At 44.9% G+C, this 23,968-nt stretch overlaps 2 protein-coding genes across 10 annotated transcripts in view; one reads left to right on the plus strand and one right to left on the minus strand.

The window, feature by feature from the left end:
- The window catches only part of LOC135900150 (cytoplasmic dynein 2 intermediate chain 1), a 120,295-nt gene that overhangs the window by 69,260 nt on the left and 27,067 nt on the right, over positions 1–23,968 (minus strand). For 2 of the 7 annotated variants that reach the window (XR_010563805.1, XM_065429594.1), the window contains exons 1-2: positions 11,351–11,464; positions 5,606–6,296 (exon numbers count right to left, since the gene is read on the minus strand). Coding sequence is in view for 6 of the 7 variants with exons in the window: in XM_065429594.1 (XP_065285666.1) it covers positions 5,606–6,296; positions 11,351–11,365 (706 nt within the window). In the remaining variant the exon portion in view is untranslated. Of the gene's footprint in view, positions 1–2,786; positions 2,918–5,605; positions 6,297–11,350; positions 11,465–11,641; positions 11,750–22,945; positions 23,065–23,968 lie in introns of those variants that run through there. The other 5 variants (XM_070536880.1, XM_070536882.1, XM_070536881.1 and 2 more) reach the window with 4 other exon arrangements.
- The window catches only part of LOC135900151 (uncharacterized), a 104,924-nt gene that overhangs the window by 19,734 nt on the left and 61,222 nt on the right, over positions 1–23,968 (plus strand). For 2 of the 3 annotated variants that reach the window (XR_010563808.1, XR_010563807.1), the window contains exons 2-3: positions 380–447; positions 22,935–23,155. The gene's annotated coding sequence lies outside the window, so the exon portion shown is untranslated. Of the gene's footprint in view, positions 1–379; positions 448–11,933; positions 11,977–12,086; positions 12,148–22,934; positions 23,156–23,968 lie in introns of those variants that run through there. The other variant, XR_010563806.1, reaches the window with a different exon arrangement.

Below are 23,968 nucleotides of genomic sequence, written 5' to 3' on the forward strand. Positions count from 1 at the left end.
TACAGATTTTAGCTTCTTTTCCTGTTTTTTTATTGTATTTTGCCGCGATCGTAAACAGCAACACGCGGAGAGTATACGTTTACCGCGGTCACCAAACTTGCATTTGTCCGCCCTTTTCTTTGGCCACCAACCGCGAAGATCGCATTCCACTGCACAGCACGAGGCCGCTGCTTTGATTCCCAGCAGTGGCGGCGGCCGCATTCCGACGGAGTTGGAACGCATGGTTGCCCGTGTGCCGGGGGCGCTTCGGGTGCACGTTAAATGGCCTACGGTGGTATTTCTGCCCCTATATACACTGTATAAAACTAACGAGACACGAAGAAGCCAGACAAAGAGCTACTCTTTGTTCCAATTTCTTCTTCTTCGTCTCTTCTTGCAGTGCCCGCCTGCCCCGTTTATTCGTCTTTTTCTACATACCCAGGAGCTTGGTGGACCAGGAGCTTGGTGGTGAGTGATGCCTCCCGTATAACTTCCCAATGTGGCATGTAATAGGTGGCCCGATCAATACGAACACTCTTAGGTACCACTTCAGCGTGTCCTAGCTCCAGGTATTGTCGGATGACCGCGTTGTATCGCTCCAATAATCCTTCATGCATTGATAGCCTCTTTGCCAGTCTTTGTAGACGTGCGAGCGCTGTATCACGGTTGCTTCCAAGTAGCTGTTTCTGATCTTCTTTCCAAGGCCGCGCCACGGTGTATCTGCCATTTTTCTTGCGAATTGTTCCTCGGAGCCGTGCAATGGACTCAGGAGAGGGAGGTTCACCAGAATCTGCAATGCCCATTGCTTCAAGCTGCCAGAACGACTATAGAATCTGCGAGGTTGTGTCATCGTCAGTAATCGTTTCCGCTCGCAGAACGCCGACCATAACGCTAGCGTCCCAGTCAAGAAAGGCGTTTTGGCGACTCGGTCCTTGCAGTGTCCATCCGAATCCCATGTTGATTGCGACCAGTCCTGGAAATATATGCTCCTTGCAACTTCTCCCGTCATGATTTCCCAAAGATGGTAAGCTCCAATCAACAAGCTTAGGCCGTTCTCAGTATCCGCTTCAAGAATATTCTTGTCAACAAAAAATTTGCCCTCACATCGCAGCTTCCGATGGGAAGTTGTTATCAGCTGTCGGCGCAACAATGTCGTGACAGATAACTGGAACTATAATTGCTGCAACATTATGGATGTTGGAACAGTGCTGACTACGAAGTGGTACTTCAACAACCTTTCGTATTTCAGCAGAACTTGGGGATGCGTTGTCAAACGTGTTGAATGAAATTCTGGTTTCTCCCAGTACCTGCAGTTGTAGTTTTACAGCCACATCTTCTGTCATAAATGATCTCTGACTGCCTCCATCCATAATCCCTCAGATGTATCTGGACCTGTTATTTTTAACGACAAAAGCGCGAAAAGTCTGCAGGTACACTTCTCTGTCCGTCTTTGCGCAAGCGTTTGTGGAATATCCGTCGCAAACCATTACTGATTGCGACGAGACTATACCTGCTGCGCTAACTGAAGCCACGGCTGGTCTCTAAGTTTCCGCTGTAGTACCTTTCTTTTTGTAGTTCGGGTCACACATACTCGAGGCGTGTCTTTCGTGGCAAGCTGAGCACGTGAGTTTGACATGGCAACACCGTGCCTGGTGACCTCGTGATGTACATCTATGTACGGTACACGCGCCTGCGACGCCAACACCTATCTCTTGTTTCCAAAAAAGAGAAGCTAGCTAAGGATAACCGCTGTTATATATAACAGCGGTTATCCTTAGCTAGCTTCTCTTTTTTGGAAACAAGAGATAGGTGTTGGCGTCGCAGGCGCGTGTACCGTGCTTTTTGGATCAACAGAAGAAACACTCGCTCCAGCTGTATGATGCACTGTGCAGTATGGAAGCGGTGCTGCTCCCCTAGAGTTTTCTCAGCACGGTTATCTACAGATCATTGAGACGATGTGTTGCACTGCTCTCGGCTTTTGATCCCAACACGTGTGAACATGAGCAGCTATTTTACCTCCGCTTCCGATGTTGCATCTGCCAGTGCTGGCTCCGAGAGGTTCGTATCAGGCCCATGTTGACGTAAAGTCTGACTCCGCTTTCCTCGCGTATATGCAAGAACGATCTCGTATGGCAATGCCTTCTGTAGAATATCTATCAGCATTGCAGAGAAACTCATAGTAGGTACGTTCAGTGCAGTCAGACAGGGCATATTTAGTTGCGCGGCATCATACAAGTGCCTGAGGCCGCGTACGTCGCTTCCGGACTTTACCTGAGGTAGATGGCGGAGCGCTGTCAGATGGTGCGGCACTATCCTTTGACGATCACCAAAACGTTCTTTGAGAAGTGCTACGGCATCTGAGTACCAAGCTTCAGAAGTCGGTAAACCGGCAATGGCCGCTGCCGCTTCCCCGGCAAGATAATGCCATAAATAGAAAAACTTCGTCGTTGTCGATATAGCGTTGTTGAGATGAACAGTCTGCTCGAACTGCTCCCAGAAAGGTGCCCATTTGTGAACGTCGCCTTTAAATGTCGGCATATCAAGATTCGGTAGCGTTGGGCCAATTCTGGTCATAGCATCAGGAACTGTCGGGTTTGCATTCTGAGGAGCAGACTCCGCTGTACTGTCCACGCGTCCAAAAGCGTCGATCTTGCAATGAATCTTGGCAAGCATGCTGATAGCTTGATCGTTACATTGTGCGGCAGTTACGTATTCTGCTTCGAGCCCATAGTCGGCAATGCGCTCTTCGAGGGCATCGTTAAGTTTCGAGAGCTCATTGTTGCTAACAGATAGACGGTCAAAAATACCTGAAAGCTTGGGCTTGTCCACGGTAGGATCTGTAAGTAGCAACTGTGCTTCGTGCAGAATCTTCGTATTCAGTACTCGTCGAGCCGACCACTCAGTCTTGAGGCGATCCATCCGATTAGCTCTTGATAGATGTCTGGTCTGCCCGCCGATCATGAACGATGCGTTATCCAGTCATTCCTCGCCGCTCGCAGCGCGAGTTCCGAGCGTGCATATAGACCTTTTCATCGGGCGAGGAGGAAACGGTGCGCAGCGAGCCTTTCCGCCTCTCTGGCTGGTGCGATCCGGCGCGGCGCGGCGCTGCTTGAAAGTATATTGCTCTCGCGTGCTGCGGAACAATTTCCAGATGTTTTAAATAGTACTTTGTGAAATTTACGCAATGTCCAGTCATATAAGGTCGTCAGGGCAGCATTCGGTTAATCGGTAACTACAGCCCGCGGAAATATGTCTTGGGGGCGCAAACACGCGGCGCGCATTATCAGCCGCCGTGTGTTTATATGTTGTGAACTATTTTGCTTATATCGATTTTAATTCAACGAAGAGAAGCGGCGTCTCTGTATTACCAGCGTGAAGTGGTAAATCTGCTCACTATCTGATCGCTTGGCGCAGGGACTAAAACATAAGGGAGCATGCTCGTGTACGGCCAACCTAAGGCAACCACGGAACATCTAAACGACAGGCGCTATCAAATATCTGTGATACACCGGCATCGTTCTCACGCATTTCAAGTCTAGTAGGCTTAAAATCACTATATGTCTAAGCTAGCTTCCTGCATGAGGCCGATGGCGTTGCTCAACACAGCGACCACTGCGGTTGGTGAACCAGCATGATACCCTATATAAGCTATGCGCTTCGGCATTGCCTCTTTGCCCTATAAAGCCATAATATGCGAGAGGGATCGAATAAAAACAATGCGATGGCTATTTCTGAGGACAAAATTCCCGTAATATGTGTGAGTGCGTCGTAGAAAAGGGAACGAACACAACCAAAAAAAAAACATTGGTTATCATTCTCTTTCTCAAAAAAGAAAGAGAAAACGGGCTAACCCCGTAGTACGACCTCGCACAGTTCCAGCCCACAACATTTACAGATCTATAAACGTTGATGCAGCATGCTTGAACCATGCGCTATATACAGTAAAGATACCTGTAATCCAGCACCTACCACTGCTTAGGATGCTCGCGCAGTTAGTAAACGGTCGCTTTGCAATATAAGTATAGTTCACACTGTAATGTATATTGTTAGTACTAACCAAGATTATTTTATTCACGGGTGGAAACCTCATCCATCGAACCAAGTAGTCAGGCAACGTAATCTGCAGCTAACAGTTTGAACGCTTGTCAAAGTATAACAGCACAGCTCCTATGGTAGCAGCACGGTACCCACACTGTTACGATCGTCGCGTATGTTTCATTGTTCCTAAACCGCAGCTTAGAACTAGAGGATAACACTGCAATAAGGTCACATGAGTAGAACTTTCAGAAATACACAGCTGATCTCCGAGGCTGATTGTACGCTCCAACATGCGCGCGCACATCGCGCTGCCAGCTCTGTCCGCCTCAATGCCAGCAGAAAGTCCGGCCATGCCGACTTAAACCGCTTCAGTACGCCCCCCAGAACCGTTTCCCATGTAGGCGCCACGTCATACCAAATAGAACGCACGAGCGCGAAAACAACCGCCAGAAACTACCCCACAGCGTATACCTGCCATGCAAAACGGAGCGCTCGCCCAAGCCAGCATGCCAATTACCCATAGGTGGCGTCTCTGTCTTATTCACGTTTTCAGAGCAAAATAAGCAACACCCTTCGCATGTGTGGGGTGGTCAAAGCTTCAAGGAATGTCGAAGAATTGTTGCACAGTGAAGTTGTGCGTTGTTCTTGACAGGCCATTGCCATGTGATGCATAAATCAAAGCATCCGGCCGAATTCACAAAGCTTTACTTTCGTAGGTGATCTTCTCTATTGGCCATGGCCACCTTCGCTACTAATATTGTTATGGTACTATGCGTCCACATCAGTGTCGATGAAAAATACAATTTCGGCCTGGCCCGCGCTCTCGACCATCTTGCCCAAGTGCTTGATCGCCGTAAATATATTGCAAGTACGCTTTCCTTTTACGTCTGCCTTCACGTAACAATATGTTCATCATTAGGATTGGCTGTAATTGGCTATTACGAACAATTAGAGCGTAAGGGCGTTTGGGGCCAGGAAGAACAGGTCAGCTCTCTTACTGTACTTCTTTTTCTCTTGGCACACTGGCTGATGCGGCAACCATGCCAGTGCTCATTTTCTGAACGTGAAGGCCTACCAAGTGATCACAACAACACTTCTCCTGCGCTTTCTCTTTCTTTTCAGATGTCGCCCTCGCTACAACCTTCGTTAAGCGTTTTTTTTCTTCTTTATTTATTTTTTATCACGCGTAGTAAACTAAGAGTGGCCGCTAGCCCTAAGTGGCGGCAACATCTCTTCACATTCATTCACTTAAAAAAAAGGAAATTGCATAAGATGTATCTATAGGACAATAACATGAAGTCTTAATCTTTGGAGAAGTGTCATTGTTTGCATCATTAGGTAAACTGCTGCGTACGCACATCTTTCCGGCATTGATAATCACCTATTCAATGTAGACATTTTTACGAGGACGAAGTCTGTCAGTTTCCTGTTTTATTCTTAGGGTGTGTCGCGTCTCAGGTCCTTATAAAGCTGTCCCTAATGCTCTTGTAGCGTCCCAGTCGCGAACATAGCCCCACTCATTGAGCATTTGTAAAAAGCAGCACAATATAGTAATAAATCATACGAGCCGAGTATCGGTATTGGTTACCTTTGGACTCAGTCTCGTCGCCATCCTTAGCTTCGGCGCTGCCACCTGGAGGTCGACCCGCCGCCGTCCTTGTGCGGTCCTTGGGACGTTTTTCCAACGCGCCGCTCGACGACGTCGCTGCGACCTTCCCTAATCCTCGTTCTTTCTCGCTATCTCGCGAGTGTCTCCGGCCGCTCGGTTCGGCCGTCTCTGTGCCAACGCGGCTCGGTGACTTCACCCCAGTGTTCGACACCCGCGACGCAAGGGAGTCCTTGTTCTTCGACGCGGTTGGACGCGACGAAACCCTCGGATCGGCCGCGATCGCCTTGCTGTCGCGTCGACTGGGCGCCGGTTTTGCGTCGGGCTGGAGGGTCGACTTCCCGCTGTCCGGTTGCCTCGACGTGGACCTGGCGACCCGCTGGCCGGGCGGCTTCTTGCCCTCCGGCGGGAGTGGAGCTTTCCTGCTCTCGTGCTGACCGGAGCCTCGCTGGCTCCCATTCTGCGCGGGCGGCTTGACGCCCTCGCGACGGTCGGGGGCTCGGTTGTCCCGGCTGACGCTCCGTGCTTTGGTGCCGGCAGCGTCGTCGACCGTGCTTCTCCTGCGAGATTCCGGGACCTTCGCTTGAGTGCCGTTCGGCCGCGGAGCGCTTGACCGCGTCTTCTGGGACATCTTGGAGCGAAGGGGTTGCAGATCACCCCACGAGGCCAAGGCCTGGCAGAAAAAGGAATCAATAAAGAAAGTCTATGTAGTCAACCACTCACTTCCACTGCGACTTTCAGTATAAGGTGGCTTGTTCCCCTTACTATGCAGATTCGTCGATAGGGCTCTACGACAAGGCGAAATAAAGTGACCTACCATGTTAACATTCAGCACGCGAGGGACGTCGGTTAAGTCACTAAAATTTCACACCTCCCCCCCCCCCCCGAAAGATGTGAGAGCGGGGAGTGCCGTGGGTGAGAGATATGGCGAGGTAGAAAAAACGGAGGAAGATGTCACACACACACACACATATATATATATATATATATATATATATATATATATATATATATATATATATATATATATATATATATATCATAAGAAGCGCTGGCTGACACTCCCAGGGTTAGTTCTAGCGGTAAAACATAAATATCCAAGAAAGTTTGAATGGGGAAACGGCGCCGCGGTAGCTCATTGGTTACAGCATCGCACGTGTAATGCGAAGACGTGGGATCGTTCCCCACCTGCGGCAAGTTGTATTTTCATCCACTTTCAATTGCATTAATTTATAATTTCTTTAATTCAGTTTGTAAGCGCAAGTAATTTCCGTTATGTTCTCCGTTGTGCCATTATTCGTTGGCTTCTTATGATTTGATTAATAAAAAATCAGGCACCCCAATTAGCCCCCTTTCTTATCGTTTATATATCATGTTTATTATATCTATCTATCTATCTATCTATCTATCTATCTATCTATCTATCTATCTATCTATCTATCTATCTATCTATCTATCTATCTATCTATCTATCTCTCTCTCTCTCTCTCTCTCTCTCTCTATATATATATATATATATATATATATATATATATATATATATATATATATATATATATATATATATATATATATATATATATATATATATATATATATACATTTTTATTTTTATCGATATATGAGGTCCCAACGAATGTTTCAAGGCACATTGCTTTTCAAAAAGCTTGTCTAGTGGCTTAGCCACATAAAGACAAATAATTGAGGATTAATAACTTGCTTCTTGTGCGGCTCGTTAGTGATGCATGATTTGCCCATACAATAATTTCTCAGTCTTTTTTTTGTTTTTGAAGACACGGTGTTGTTTGGCGATGTCATACGGATTTGGCACACCTGAGGTATGGGTATCTACATCTGGCCTCTAGGGCCAAAAAAAAAAAAAGAACGGCCCTTTCCGCGCTTCTAGAGCGTCGTAGCAAGCCGGAAAAGGCGTGAAAACGTAGGTTTCAACGAGACAAGAGGTGAGAATTAGTCGTAGAATAAGTAAAACTAGCGGTAATTTACTGTAATTGGCGATAATAGAATGAACAATTAACTAAATTGCAGCACAGACTGCAATATCTCCAGGATCGGCCACCCTGCCTGTTACCTGGTAAAATAAATAAAGCGTGTCAATCAAAGTCAACCCGAGAAAACACAACACAATCAACGTGCATGCGCGTACAAGCAAAAGCGAATAAAAAAAGTCGACAGGAATAAAAAGGGATAGATGGTAGCGAAAAAAATGTAACGTCTGAAAATAGAACAAAGAAAATGCAAGATTGGATCATATTTATTGTGTCGCATGCACCGGCGCGCCATGCATCTCGGAGGGCACGCGCAGGTTTTTCGGCGGCGCCGTTAGGTGGCGACGTGTTCTTTGAGAAGCATCGAATGGGGAAGGATTGAGCCAGTGAGAGCGGTCGGTAGCGTACACCTTCCAGAAGCTATTTAATGTGGACGGAAGCGTCAACCGGTAAGCAGTTTTCGAGACAAGCAACAGACGTTCAGAGCATTGGTGAAAAAAAAGCAGGCAAGAGACTGATACGACCGGATCCATTACAGGCATAGGTGGCGGTACAAGGTAGATATAGAAGTTTGTAAGGAAGAGAAAAAAAGTTTAGAGAGACGTATGCAAAAATTCTAGAATGAAGAGCATGTATAGGATTCCCGAGTAACTGAAGGAAGCTATGTGACTAATTCTCACCGGCTCGTTTCAAAGAGGAAGCCAATAGATCATCATCATCAGTGCTAAAGAGGAGTCCCTCTGCAGTACACGCCTCCTACATAACTCGTTTCGACGGTGGCAATACGTTGTGTCGCTGTTTTAATTCAATTCTGAACGGATTACTGTCGACAGACATCGTGGGATGGGTTCTTCTGATTTTGTTAAGTCATAGAAACAAGCATGCTCGAATCTGTAGTTACGTATTCGTCAACTAAAACCGTAACGTCTCGTGCAAATTAAGTAGTCAGCTGTTATCGAACTGCCTCTGGAGTCAACGTTTCGACATGCACTTTCGTCAAGGCAACAATGCTTTCCTTGACAGCATGACTTACTCTTTCTCATCCCCGGTGGAGGAGCAGAATAACGGGACGTGATGGGTAGCCTTCTCTCTCTTCTTTCTTCTTTATATCCCCCTCCCCTTCCCCAAGACGCTCAGTCGTGCTCCCTAAAGGGTTGCAGGAAAATAGTACCTCTTCTCGTTCACAATCTCTCTCTCTCACTTTTAATTGTGAGGTTTTACTTGCTAACACAACGATATAATTATGAGGTGCGCCGTAGAGCATGGTGGATCTCCGGATCAATTTCGAACACCTGAGCATTTTTAGCGTGCACCTAAATTCAAGTACGCGAACGTTTTCGCATTTCGCTCCCACCGCAATGCGAGCTTCGCGGCCGGATTCGAACCCGCGACATCGAGTTCACGAGCGCAGCGCCGTAGCCTCTGGGCTATCGCGGCGTGTATGCAGATATTTCTGCCGCCTCCATGCTACTCCATGCTTGGGGGTCTGAAAGGCCGTAAAGGAGACAGAGAGGTAGGCGAAAAAAAGATGACAGGCAGGGGGTGCATGAAAAAGCTGGTCTTAGTTGGTATTTACAGTCAACAACAACGTGTTATGCGCAAACTGAAGGCGATGCAATGACGTTGTTTGGTCAGTCTAGTATGTATGAAGCGCTTGCTGAAGCTTATCGAGCCAGCCGATGTCTCGAAGATACGAAAACATCGCGTTAAAGCCTTACCGTGCCTAGAAGGACAAGGCGCGGAACCTATAATGTGCTCGCACGTCAGGTTCAGTGGTGCCTAACTTTGTCCTTTCGATTTTCATAAAATGTTCTTCCATCTCTACAATTAGGCTACACATTCCAGTAGAGCATGCTCGACCGTTTTTATAACACCACACTTGTCACAATAGCCAAAGGCATTCAACAAGCTTGTTGCCCTTACGAAGACAAGCCCTCTTGTCGAAACGTTGGCTCCATTCTTTAATTAAATTCAGTCATTGTTTTGATTACGTATCTAGCTTCCTGTGAGCATCTTATATATATATTTGGATTGTTACGATATAGTCATTTTCTCATAGTGTTAGCGTGCCCATAATGCACTTTGACCACACTCCTTACTGCGATTTGTGTACTAACCAGGCCGTCGACAGCGCAACCCAATGGTCAATGGGTTGTCACGGCGGGTTCTAAATGATTTCTTAAATACAAGACCACGAAGTTGGAAGGACAAAAATTTACGCTGTAAAAAAAGAAAGGATAAATTTACGCAAGGATAAATAAACCACTGTGTGCAAAGGGCATAGGCGTTTTATACTTATGCCGATATGTGTCATCTAAATCTCGCGTAATAACTGCGAACTATATATGAAACATTATTCAAATCGAAACAAGTTCCTTTCTCGCTTAGCCCAACCGAAGCGTTGGCCATGCGCCCGTAAAATATACTACATCGTGCTCAGCAATTTATAATTTTCCTCTTTTGTTTTATGTGGTTTATCCTGTGTATAGCTTGTTCATTTTTAATGTACTGTAGCGGTTGCTGTCCCTTTCCTCGTGGCTTTATATTTTGCGCGATAATTTCTAATAAGTCCATTGTTATAAGCACTTTTTATAAGCACGTGCGTATCTTTCATTTTTTCTGCATATAGTTCTCAAGTTCTACATTAGTAGCGTAAAAATAACATAAAAAGAACGAGTAAGTTTCAACCCATCTGAGATGCGAGATCTCAGTCTGCTATGTGTTTAGAGAGTGCTAACACACACGTACACGTATGCACTAATGACATCGTTGGTAACTGTGCGGACGTTTTTTGTTTGTTTCGTTATGATGAACATCTTTTTATTGCGCCTGCTAGTAGACCTCCAGATTTAATTAAGCGCACAGTTTCCGAATCAAAATTCAGTTGTCAGTTCAGCAAGAGTGAAAGAGACTTAATATGTCAGCTCTGCTATGTGCAGTTCTTGCTACTTCAAGTGAGGTGTCTGAGTTGACGTCAAGAGGAAAATAGTACAGAAGAAGAGCAAAGCAATAAATAAAAATGAAAAAGCTAGGAATAAATAAGCAAATTAGACGCAGCTGGCAAACGATAAAGTTAAAGGAATGCGCGCGCCTCTCACCTGGTCCTTTCCCGCTGCAGATAAGTAAGTTTCACCAAATCAACTCGACCAGCTTGCTGTTTCGCCTAAACACATTAATTCACCTGCGTCTTTCGTTCGCGATGCATACAGATTCATTTATTTCACTTTTCATTTGCTCAAACACATATTTACCAAACGTATACAGAAAACGAGTATCTGGCATTGACAGAAATATTTGACATACATATAACAAGAAACGATAATAGGCCTGTCGAACGCAATAACTCTCAGCTTATTGCACAATGCCTAAAATTAGAGCATATCTGGTTTTAGCTGTCCCTATATATAAGAGTGTAAAGCAGCTAAATGTTTGCTCAATTGTCGTGAGTCTATGCCACCTTAAATTTGTGGCAGGGCTTTACGCGGAGCTGCATGTCCTGTCATTTGGCGCTCATACTACGCTGTAGCATTACAGACGGAAGACAATACCCCGAACCGCAGTAGTTACGATTGCTGACAACACATGCTTTCCCCTCGTCGCTGTCGAGTCCGAGTGGCTCGAAAGCGAGCAAACGATGCAGGACTGGGTGCCGCGAGCGGTCGAGCAAATCCGAACCAACGTCGAACGACGAAGCTAGATCAACAACTCGGAGCGTGCTTACCTGTTCCGCGCACATTTTCCGCGGCTATGCAGACACCAACAACATCAGTTAAACTGTGTTCATCAGCTTTTCCAAGCCAGTCGGTTAATTTTAGCAAAGCCATGTTGACCCGATGCCGAAGCGTTGTCATGGCGACGGCGAAACGTTTTCGCCGACCGCCGCTCACGCGTGGCGCTTCCCGCAGCGGCGCTTGCAGACGACGACAGTGATACCGGCGAAAGTCGAGTGCTGCCCAACTTCACGGGGAATATTTAAAGGCAATGTGGCTAATAACTGCCCACCTTTACGTACCGGGTATGTTACTAGCCTTGCTCTTTCGTGGGCCGATGCCGGAGACAGTGCACTCTAAATATGTACGCCAATCGCGAAGATGGATCTGATGCCCGTACAGCGGGCGTGGCACTTGCGCAGACGACGAACGTTTGCGCGCATGCGCGAGTAAGAGCGGGTGCGAGGGAGGAAATGTGGGGACTTTTGCTCCTTCAAAATTGGCGGCGAGGACGGAGTCGCCATCTATCGGAAGCGCCTCGCTGTCGTAGTATGAGGGATCACGTGGCGCGCTCCTCATAGGTTTTGCTATCAGCGCTCACTGAAAACACCACGCGCGAGCTCTCCCGGACATTTCTGTAAGTACTTTCGAAACGAGAGAAGTTTTTTACTGTCTAAATAATAATCTTGGACAAACTGAAAGCACAGAATCGTTTACAGACGCTATCTCTTTACCGAATACGTACAGTGAACGCCACTGCGCGCGGTCGCCTCGATGGAGTCGCCTGAACCGGCTTCTTGCGTAAAAGGTAGGTAAACGTTGAGCGCAAACTATGTGAAATATGTTCTTATAGTGTTTGCATAACTAAATGGAGCGTAATAGAATGAAGCCTCAATGCGGCGATCGCACAGATTCGCAGCAACCGACTGCGCGTCTGCATGCTTGTCCCGCACTATTTCGCTTTCGCCGCGTGCGCGTTTTCGCACCGTGCCATGAGCTTTAGGCCGCAGAATATGAGCATTTGACAGTATATAAGCAACCATTGTTGCGTGAGCGCTATCAGAGCTGTTCAAAAATAATTTTATTGTAGAGACTTCGACGCCTACGGGGAAATGTGATGTGCCGTAGCGACGATTCAATCTTTTTTTTTCTTCTAAATTCTTGGACGTTTCAATATTATTTCTCGAGTTGCGTCGCACTGTATGTTTATCGGTGTTCTCTGCATGCGATTTCCCGCTGCGTCTTTTTGGTAATCCAGTGCATTAATTCATAACACAAACATGACCATATGCCATGCTTTTTTTTAATGTGCTTCTTACCGCTGCCTTTCCACTCCTTTGAACTTGCCAGTATCTATAGCATCGACAAGTTCATTGACCAAACCGTCATGACATTAGTCGGGCAGCGGACTCGGGCGAGCGTCTCAGTGCGCGTTTTCCGAACATTCCAGACCCGTCACCGTAGCAGAAATCTTCCTCGCGTTTGTGCCTGCTGCATACCCGAGTTGTAGCCGATGACTGTTTGCCGGTTTTATGTTTCGCGGGCCAAGCTTCACGCAGCTTCTTGTCCTGCAGCTACATTTGAATAAGGCTGACACAGGGCTCCGTTGCGTACGTCCGGCACTGCGGCACCGAGCAGTAGCCTACCACATTGCGCGCCTTCAAAGTCAGCCACTACCTATTGTAGTGCTTTCAAGCATTGTAAAGGAGACGCTCGAAGCGGGAAAATCTCGCCACTAAATGAGGACCGCAGCGGACGAGGGAATTTAAACTCTCGTTTTGAGCTCACTTCGGCACTCCCGAAGCAGCCGACGCGGCCGCTATGTCCACGCAAGGAGGCGTTGGTCCACGTGATCCCTCCTAGCACGTCACGCCGACGGTGGCGCCAGCATTTCCAGTGGTGGAGCTCGAGGCCAATACGATTCTGCCTTGCACTACGGAGGAGTTTCTAAGCGTGGGTTTTATGCGCTTGTCCCTAGGCGTGCCGGCAGAAGTCGCGAGGCGCTGTAGTGCTGAACTAGGGTGGCTAGAATCTAGCCTCCTAGCTGAACTTAGCATCGCAAGTTGGCGGCTCGACGCAACTATATTTATTCAATCATGTTTTTTACTAATTAAAAGAATGTGTCATTATTTCGCATTATTGGCGGCGCCTCCAGGACACCAAAGTGGCAACACTAAGACAAAGCTACACTCTAAGAAAAGTTTACACCCTTTAGAGTGCTCCTTCTGCCACACAACGACAATCGTCATCTACCTTGATGCGTTTCCTTTCTTTAACGCTGCGAGCCCGGTACTTTCCAGTAACGAACGGCACGCGTGTTATCAGCATGATAGCATTGCTGACAGGAAATGCTATCATGCTGACAACGCGCATGATAGCTATGACCAAATTCATTGAGGCATTTCAATCACATGAAGGATTCCTTGCTCTCTCCTGAAGCTTATGAGGCAACCTCCTATTATGCCCCGCCTGTCACATCAAAGACTCACACTTCACCTATTGGTGATCATGAGACGCTCCTCAGCAAAAGCCTGTTCGCACAGCAGATTGTTCTAATCTGCTAGCAAACAAAGGAAGCAGCATTCAGCAATGCATCCTACCCACCCTGTCCTGCTTCTCTGTCGCTCTCAGGCACCTTTGTCAGATGCCAACCATTAAGGGTTACCGATCTTGTTTGTTTAAAGCTTAACGACCCCGTTACTATTAGTGCAATACAGAAAGTTGAAAAAGTAAGAAAAGTGCAATAGGCAGTTCTGCACCCAGCTGAGAGGAAAGGTTGTGCTGAGGAGCAATGGAACAAAATAAACATTGCCCTCTTTATATCTCTCTTATTATTACGTCTTTTCCCAAATTTTTGCAAGAATATCTTCATTGAATGAAGTTATACTTGCAATCGTCTCTAAGTGCTTTTATTTTGACGCATCACTGCAATTGGTCAAAGAAATAGCACAGTGGTTGCCCTGGAATAAGAACACTTATTCATGATCACAACGAAATCTCATCCAGCAGTCTTTCCTTTTCAGTAGTCTTCACTAATATCTGTAGTTTTCTTTCTAAGCCCGATATAATATAACCTCATGTCATCTTCTGGTAGTAGTTTACTCCTTGCTATGAAAACATGACTGACTGGTGATGTCACCGAGAGTGAAATGCCAGCTGCCTTCGAGGTTTTCCTGTACACCGTAAAGATCGCATTGGAACACGAGATCGGGGAGTCTCAATCGCTGCCCAAGATCAGCTGTCGGTCAATTTTATTAACGATAACACAGACCTATAAATGTTATGTCTTCTCAGTCGTGTTTCCCCAAACAGTATTGCTGGGCATCTGCTACAGGCCCCCTGGTAATGATGACCCCAACTTCTGTTCAAAACTAAATAACGTAATGCACTATAACAGAAGCCTATCCTAAAGCACACATCCTTTTATTCGGCCACTACAATTATCCATGTATTAATTAGCTTAACCAGACAGCTAGTACCTTCAAAGCAAGAACATTTCTCAGCATTTCTTTGAACTTCACTCTTGCACAACTAATCGTAGGGCCAACATGTGCTAAAAGTGACTCTGGAAATATTTTAGATCTTGTACAAACTAATCTTCCCGATATCCAGATAGTCTAACCTTTACAAAGTACATTTGTGAACTAAGCAATCAAAACGAAATTCATATGCTACATTTTCTCTCGTAGCTTCTCTATATAGCTCCTTTCTCATTTTCCTCCCACCTCTTCTATGTCGTGATATCGCAGTCTTTTCATGCCCTTCTTCATTTGAGGAAACAAAACAAAACAATAAGTTGCACAGAGCGAGGTCAAGTGAGTAAGGGATGTGGACACCTGACCTTGCTCTGTGCGGCTTTGTTTCGTTTCTTCAAATGAAAAAGAACATGAAAGGACTGCAATTTCACGACGTAGAAGTGGTGACAGAAAAAATGATAGAAGAGCTATTAGGCCATCAAAACAGACGATTTTGGAAAATCTATCGAAGTATGGGATCACAGATTGGACAAATGTATTAAATGTAATGGAGAGTACTTTGAAGGTGATAAAGTTGTTTTGTAATAAATAAATAAATACATAGCTTTTTAAAAATAATTCTGGTTACTTTTGGGTATGCCCTCGTACATCACAGTGCAACAACCATGCACTTCAAGTTAACACTCATGTTCCTGAACTACTAGTTCCACAGCCTTGTTTTTGTTCAGGGCAAGATCAGACTAAAAAGGCCTTGCCCATCTTGTCGCATTCAAAGTTGTCTGTCAATGTTTTTGTAAAGGCTAACAGAACTTGTACCTCAATAAAATAGCAACATGCAACCCAACACATAGGTAATACCCTTAACATAGGGGTTCTTAAGGAAGTAAACTGAACTGAGTGGCTGTGCTCGCATATGTGTATTCATGGTGCGCTTTTGTTGCCCCATTTTGTCATCTCCTGTGACATTGCAGTAAAAATGGAAAACTCGTAAGGGAATGATGAGTATGCTGTTCAAAGTAGCCACGACATAGCATGGTACTGCTTAGAGGGAAATCAGTCGTTGGCTGGGAAAGGCTAAATCACATGCATATTCCATGGAGCTGCGTAAACATTCATACTGTACTGTTGCATTAGACAGCACAAGAAACGACTCATTCAAGCGACTAAGCACCACTAAGCACAGAATTCTTTAAATTAAATGCTGCTAGAGGTGCAGCCCATGGGTATGTTGTATTAATTTAGTTGTTAACCGGGGCATTGGCATGGTGCAGAGTAAGTTCTCACTACCTTTGATAACTGCCTCGTTTGAAGGGCTAAGTCACAGTTCACATAACTCAGTTGCTGTTAGTAGCAACTGGAATGAAATCTTCACAATTGGTATTGTGGTCCCAGCAGTACCTGAAGAATTGTGAAGCTAACAGTACTCAGGTGAATGCAGCAACATCTTTCATCTGCAACACTGCAGTAGGAAAGGTTACACTCCTCGCTAGAAAGTGTACGTGAGCTAGCCTTCCTCAGACAATGTAAGAGCTCGCCCGATGACGCTGCACCATGTTACGGCTACATTGTGCAGCATGCCAGGCTTTCCCATAGACATTTCATGACCAGAAATAAAGTTATGAAAGAGACTCGGGTAACAGTAATACATTTAGTTCTCGTTTTTGTGAAAAACAACTATCATGACACCACATGAGTGCTCAGCATCGTTGCTCTGCAATCGCGTGACACAAAATGCGCCTAGCAATGTTTTTTCATAAGTAGCAAAGCTCGAGCTTTTCATTTCCTGCTTTGCCTTGTCACTGATGTTACAAGAACTTATGCATACATCTGTCACACTATTTCACCGCCATTAGTGCATCATCTTGCTGACACGGGGCTTTTTAAGGTGGATAACCTTTAAACTGTCACCTGATGGCTTATTTCAATAGAAAAGATGCAAAAATACCTACTCATTTAATCTGACTAATGAAATTACGGAATAAATGAGGTTTCTACCAAACATTCATGCAGTCAGCCACCAAAAAAAGAAGAGGAAGAAAAGAAGAAATATGCGGGTCCCACGCACTGTGGCAATCGATGTAAGAGAAGCTTTCTGTGCTGTTTGCTTTGATTAGCAATAATTAGTGATGATGTTGATGGCGAATGCTTAACTTATTCAACATTTAGTCCAACACCAGAGTGGCGAGTTTATGTCAAATGTTACCGTGCGTGCCACTGCTGTTTGTCTGCGTAGTAGACAGAATAGACAGGGAGAGGGGTTTGCTTGAGGAATTCTTGCATGCTATACTTAATAACCTCCGAGAGGGTTGAGCATTGTCATTTCCTCACATGGCACATTGCGTCATTGCAGAAGTATTAAGCTTTGATTGTATTACGGGGCTGTACGTGCCAAAACCACAATCGGGTTATTAGGCACGCCGTAGTGGTGGTCTTTGGACCAATTTTGACATTGTAGTGTTCTTTATCATGTTCCTATATATAAATGCATGACCGTTCTTTATTTCTCCCTCGTTGAAATGTGGCTGCCTTGGTTGAGATCAAACATGCAACCTTGAGCAGTGTCATAGCCACAAAGCTACTGCGGTGGGCACAGAAGTGTTGATTTGACGTGTGACTGCTTCCATAGCGTCGCCTAGACCTTACGATGCGCATTAACACTGCTCTGCTTTTGTACTGCCTGCGTAAGTTGTCCGCCTGACAAATTTGCATGGTGTTTATTTTTCAGAAATATAGCAGAAATGTACCGCACCGTACCTGGAACTTAAATTTATCGAGTTTGCCCGCAACCTATGTTGTGTTTGTGCGACAAGTGGGTTTAGCATCTTTGGGAAAGCTGTGAGGACCCCAGTGACAATGAAAAATCGGGATGCCACTCCACCTCACACGATGGTGGACATGCACACCACGTATGTCCTCTCTTGCTCAATGACTACCAGATGACTATGAAAATGATATCAGGTGCACTTTGTTTGGAAATGTAGGCAATTCAAGCAATTGTAATAGAAAACTTGGAAATATAAAAGGTTTGCATCAAGACGTTACCGAAACGGTTAATTCCTGAGCAAATGTGAGGAAAATAATGATGCATTGCTTAGAAAGGTTTAGATGAATACAATGGAAATCCTCAAAAAGGTCCTCGCAGGACACGGAACTTGCATTTATGAATACGACATAGAGGCGAAGTGTAGAGCAAGGAGTCGAAAAAATGATCCAGCCAAAGAAAAAAGAACACAGAGAAGTAAAGCCAAAATCAATCGCCTTGACTGTGTTTTTTGACTGCCATAGAATTGAGCACCACAAATTTGTACCTGAAGGCCAAACTGCCAATGCAGCTTTCTACGATGGCTTCAGGAAGAGATACTCTACAATGGATCACATCCATGTCATTAATCAGGTAATTGAGAAATCTGCAGAGTACAATAAGCCTCTCTATATAGCTTTCATTGATTATGAAAAGGCATTTGATTCAGTAGAGATACCAGCAGTCATAGAGGCATTACGTAATCAAGGAGTACAGACTGCTTACGTAAATCTCTTGGAAAATATCTACAGAGGTGCTACAGCTACCTTAATTCTACACAAGAAAAGCTGGAAGATACCTATGAAGAAAGGGGTCGGACAAGGTGACACAATCTCTCCATTGCTATTCACTACGTGCTTGGAAGAAGCATTCAAGCTATTAAACTGGGAAGGCTTAGGAGTAAAGATCAATGGCGGATATCTCAGCACCCTTCGGTTTGCCAATGACATTGTTCTATTCAGCAACAATGCAGACGAGTTACAACAAATTATTGAGGACCTTAAGAGAGAGAGTGTAAGAGTGGGATTGAAGATTAATATGCAGAAGACAAAAATAATAATAAATAGCCGGGCAAAGGAACAAGAGTTCAGGATCGCCAGTCAGCCTCTAGTCTGTGAAGGAGTATGTTTATCTAGGTCAAATAATCACAGGGAACCCTGATCATGAAAAGGAAATTCATAGAAGAATAAAAATGGGTTGGATCGCATACAACAGACATTGCCAGGTTCTGACTGGAAGCTCATCATCATCATTGAAAAGGAAGGTGTACAATCAGTGCATTTTAGAGAATTCATAAATACTTTTACCTAAAATGCAGACACGCTTCTAGGGCAGTTTCATTTTACCTAAAATGTGGATAGGCTTATAGGGCAGTTTCAGCAGGAAGTTATATGAGCTGCCATCAAGAGCCCTTTTGAAAGACAAATAGCAGAAAGAGAACTAAGCACAGCTTGACAGAGGTTTTACGCAGAAGCTTGTAAACCTAAAAGAATTTGCTCTATGTTTTCCACGCATATACATCTGTTAACAAATATTTTCAAGAATGAAGTGCATCACTTCTAAATATAGAGCTAACTTCTCTGGTAAACATCTAAAGTTCTGCCAAACTATTATCTTTTCATGGTTGTAACCAGCATTCAGCAAAACAGTGAAATTCAAACATCAGCTGCACCATTCTCATTAGCACTTCTTGTCCTCCAGCGAGTGAGCACATTATAAATAAATTGCAGATTTCAGTTCCTTCCATTTATGGATTTGCACAGATAAAAGATTACGCAGAAATTGTCTAGCTTGATTATCCGAGTAATGAAATGGCTTTCTAACCCTGGTGAATTAACCGCACAACTTTGTGAATCACTGAAATGCATTGGATTAACCAGCAAGTATATGAAGATGACATGCCCAAGACTTTAATGGTGTTTTGATGATTGAAGCATGATGCAGTTGTGCATTATACTTTTGGATGAGTAAATGCAAAGTTCTTATCAAATCAGTAAGAGATTTCGTTTATTTACCTGGAATGTTTTCCTCGGTTGTTTTCAAGATGTTATCAAAACCCACAAGGTTCCACTGCACTGTTTGTGTTTTTCACCCCCACCAGAAACTGCACACCTCTCTCTGTACCTGACGTGAAGTAAACATTGCCAAACATACCAGAATGGACAATATAAATAGTGTTGTCATCCACGACCCCCGGCGAGAAACCATCCAGTACATGCACACCAGGTCGGCATACTCCCTCACGAGTACATCGACTCATAATCATTTAGCACTAAATTCAAAGGCATGAGATGGAGCGTTTATAGGTGATGAATGGTGTGATTGGACATGCATATGAACAGAGGTGAGTGGAGGTTAACATGAGTGTGAACTAAAATCAGTGACAGCGATACTGAGTTTACACATGAGTGCGAGTGATTATGGGAGAGTGTGAGTGGACGCGAGAATAAGCATGGTGGCTGCCAGTGAGTGTGAATGAGTGTTAGTGGGGATGAATAGGAACATAAGTGAGTGCATTTGGTGAGTCATGTGGTACTAGTAAGAAAGCGATAGCTGAAATTATAACGTCAGAATGATTGAGGAAACAGTAAAAAATAGCCGCAGCATGAAATCAGTGAGAAGAAAACTTGTCATAGGACAGGGCAAGGTGTACGCAGTGAAAGATAATCAGGGTAATGACATCAGTAATTTCGATGAGATAGTAAAAGCAGCAGAAGAATTCTACACTGACCTGTAGAGTACACGGAGGAGACACACAACCTTCATTAGAAGTAGTGATGAACAGGACACAGAGACTCCTCATATAACTAGCGATGAAGTTAGAAGGGCTTTGCAAGACATGTACCGGTGAGAAGCGGCAGGAGAGGATGAAATAACAGTCAAGTTTATCAAAATAGAGGATATAGTATGCGTCAAAAGCTTGCAGCTCTTTATACGCAATGCCTCGTGACATCAAGTATACCAGATTGCTGAAAGGATGCCAACATTATACTAATCCACAAGAAGTTATACATCTATTAAAAAATCGAACAGTTGTAGACCCATCAGCTTGCCTTCAGTTTTGTATAAAATATTCACCAAGCTAATTTCCAACAGAATCGGAGCAACACTTGACTTCAATCAACCAAGAGAACAGGATGACTTAAGGAAGGGATATTCTACAATGTATAATGTCCATGCCATCATTCAGGTAATTTAGAAATCTGCTGAGTGCAATCAACCTCTCTATATGGCTTTCATAGATCATGAAAACGCATTTTATTCCATAGAGGTACCAGCAGTCATGGATGCATTGCGTAATCAAAAAGTGCAGAAAGCATGTGCAAATATCTTGGGAAATATCTACAAAGATTCCACAGCTAGCTTGTTTCTCCACAAGTGTAAATTCCCTATCAAGAAAGGGGTCAGGCAAGAAGACACAATTCCTCCAATGCTATTCACCAGATGCTTAGAAGTATTCAAGCTATTAGATTGGGAAGGTACTTTAGTAATGAGGATCAGTGGGGAATATCCTAAGAAACTTTGATTTGCAGATGACATTAAATTATAGAATTTTATATGCCAAACCCCCAATCTGATTATGAGGCACACCATAGTGGGGGAGTCCGGATATTTGGGCCACCTGGGGTTCTTTAACGTGCACCTAAATCTAAGTACACGGGTGTACACGGATTGAGGACCTTAAATGATGAAGTGTATGAGTAGTGTTGAAGATTAATATGCCGAAGACAAAGATAATGTTCAGTAGCCTGACAAAGGAACAAGAATTCATGATTGCCAGTCAGCCTCTAGAGACTATGCAGGGGTACGTTTATCTAGGTCAATTATCCACAGGGGACCCTGATCATGAGAAAGAAACTTATAGCAGATTAAAAATGGGTTGCAGTGCATACAGCAGGCATTACCAAAACCTTACTGGGAGCTTACCACTGTCATTGAAAAGAAAAGTGTACAACCATTGCATTCTACTGGTGCTAACATATGGGGCAGAAACTTGGAGGTTAATGAAGAAACTCAAGAACAAGCTAAGGACTGTGCAAAGAGCGATGCAACGAAAAATGTTAGATGAAACGAGATGAAATGTTAGGAGACAGGAAGAGAGCGCTGTTGATTAGAGAGCAAACAGGGATAGCCAATATTCTAGTTCACATCAAGAAAAATATTCGAATCCCACACAGTGTAGGAATTGATGTAAGCGAAGCTTCCTGGGCTGTTCGCTTTGATGAACAATAATTAGCATGATGTTGCCAGCAAATGTTTGATTTCTTTGTTTAGTCCAACATGAGAGCAGTGAGTTGATGTTAAATGTCACCTTGTGTGCACCACTGCTATTTGTCTGCTTAGCACACAGAACAGACAGGGGGAGGTGTTTGCTTGAGGTGGTGTTGTGCGCCATACTTCATAACCCCTGAGAGTGTTGAGCATATTCATTGCCTCTCATGGCACATTGCATCGCAACAAAAGCCTTAAACTTTAATTGAATTATGGGGATGTATGTGCCGAACCAGTACTCACGTACGGGGCAGAAACTTGGAGGCTTACGAAAAGGGTTTTACTTAAATTGAGGACGACGCAACGAGCTATGGAAAGAATGATAGGTGTAACATTAAAGGATAAGAAAAGAGCAGATTGGGCGAGGGAACAAACGCGAGTTAATGACATCTTAGTTGAAATCAAGAAAAAGAAATGGGCATGGGCAGGCCATGTAATGAGGAGGGAAGATAACCGATGGTCATTAAGGGTTACGGACCGGATTCCAAGGGAAGGGAAGCATAGCAGGGGGTGGCAGAAAGTTAGGTGGGGGGATGAGATTAAGAAGTTTGCAGGGACGGCATGGCTACAATTAGTACATGACCGGGGTTGTTGGAGAAATATGAGAGAGGCCTTTGCCCTGCAGTGGGCGTAACCAGGCTGATGATGATGATTTTCTACCTGTATGTACCTGTATGTATGTATGTCCAGTGACGATTTGCAGACTTGCTGCCTCAATTACCTGCACACCTGAAGTGGCTGGCTAGTCTCCTTGTGGTGGAATGGAAGTGAATAGGCAGCTACCTGCTGTGTGCACTCTTCAGAACGAGGTTGGGCAGGGAGACTAGGCTTGTGTATGGGAAGGGTTTAGAATTTAGCACTGTTTCAAGGCCTCGGCAGCTTGGAAGATACACTACCTGGTCTGCCGCATCTTTGTGAGGTGCACATCCAGGAAGCTAGCCAGGTTTAGGACCTACGGGCTCCCAGAAAACAGTGGTGACTAGGGCATTGCCTGCTCTGCTGCGTCCATGTTCGATGCATCGGTACACAAGGTTTTGCCCTCCGCAGGGGTACCATACCATCGCTCCGAGTCATCACGGGCCAGTGAAATTGCCTTCGCAAAGAGAGAGCCGGTGTGGAAACTGCCGCCATGATCCAGGACATCTAGGCTCGAAGAGGACGAGAAGCGTGCAAGCCGAGGATAGACAGTGCAGGCTAGGGCTTGGGCCTGCTGGCTAGGACTGTGGTGCCATGCTGTCCCCCACAGTACTTAGCCTGAAAAAATATTGGTGAGCGAGCATCAATGAGTATCAGCTCATTCTACTGCCTGTCGACGAAGCGCGTGACAACTCCTTGCGGTCCCATGTGAAGTCATATGGTGAGCCCGCCACACACAAACATGAATTCCTGTGCACGTGCATTTGGCCAGAGAGAGAAAAATGCCTCTCTGGCTCCCAAATCAATATATTCATCTTAAGATTAAAATTTTCTGTTTGTATATAAGTGCATTTGTATGCATGCTTCGAAAAAGTAAAGAATATATTTTGCATTGCTCTCAACAAGCATTTTTTTCATTATTCTCTATTGGAATGCAGTTGCCATGACAAAGCAGTCCAGGGGTGGGATTGGAGATCGTTTGAAATGCGCGTTCTGTTTGCATTCAATTTCACCTCACGCAATCCACCTTTTTCACGGAGCAACGGCGCACGCGCCCTGCCCTAGCGGATTAGCGGCAAAGAGTTTTGGAAGGGACGCGTATGCAGCCAGATATTGGGGGAAAGTACCCCCCCCCCCCCGAAAAAAAAACACGGACGCTCACTACAGCGAACACTTGTGCATGTACCACGTTGGTACTCCACTGGTCTCTAGCTCTACGTCGGTGCAGTGCCAAACACATGTGTAAAGACTGCCACTCAGCTTTAAAACAGAAAGGGGCCAGGGCTTCGTCCGGAATGCACTGTGAGCAGCGTAGTTGCCGCCTTGCATTGATGGCTATTAAACTTATCAATAAACCCCTGCATTACACTTGGGCGACACTTCCAAAACATTGCCTTGCTAATGCAGTCCTCTTGCAGTGTCAGCCCATTCTTGCTGGTGGTGGC

This window comes from Dermacentor albipictus, chromosome 4 (genome assembly GCF_038994185.2).
Source record: "Dermacentor albipictus isolate Rhodes 1998 colony chromosome 4, USDA_Dalb.pri_finalv2, whole genome shotgun sequence".
NCBI lineage: Eukaryota > Metazoa > Arthropoda > Arachnida > Ixodida > Ixodidae > Dermacentor > Dermacentor albipictus.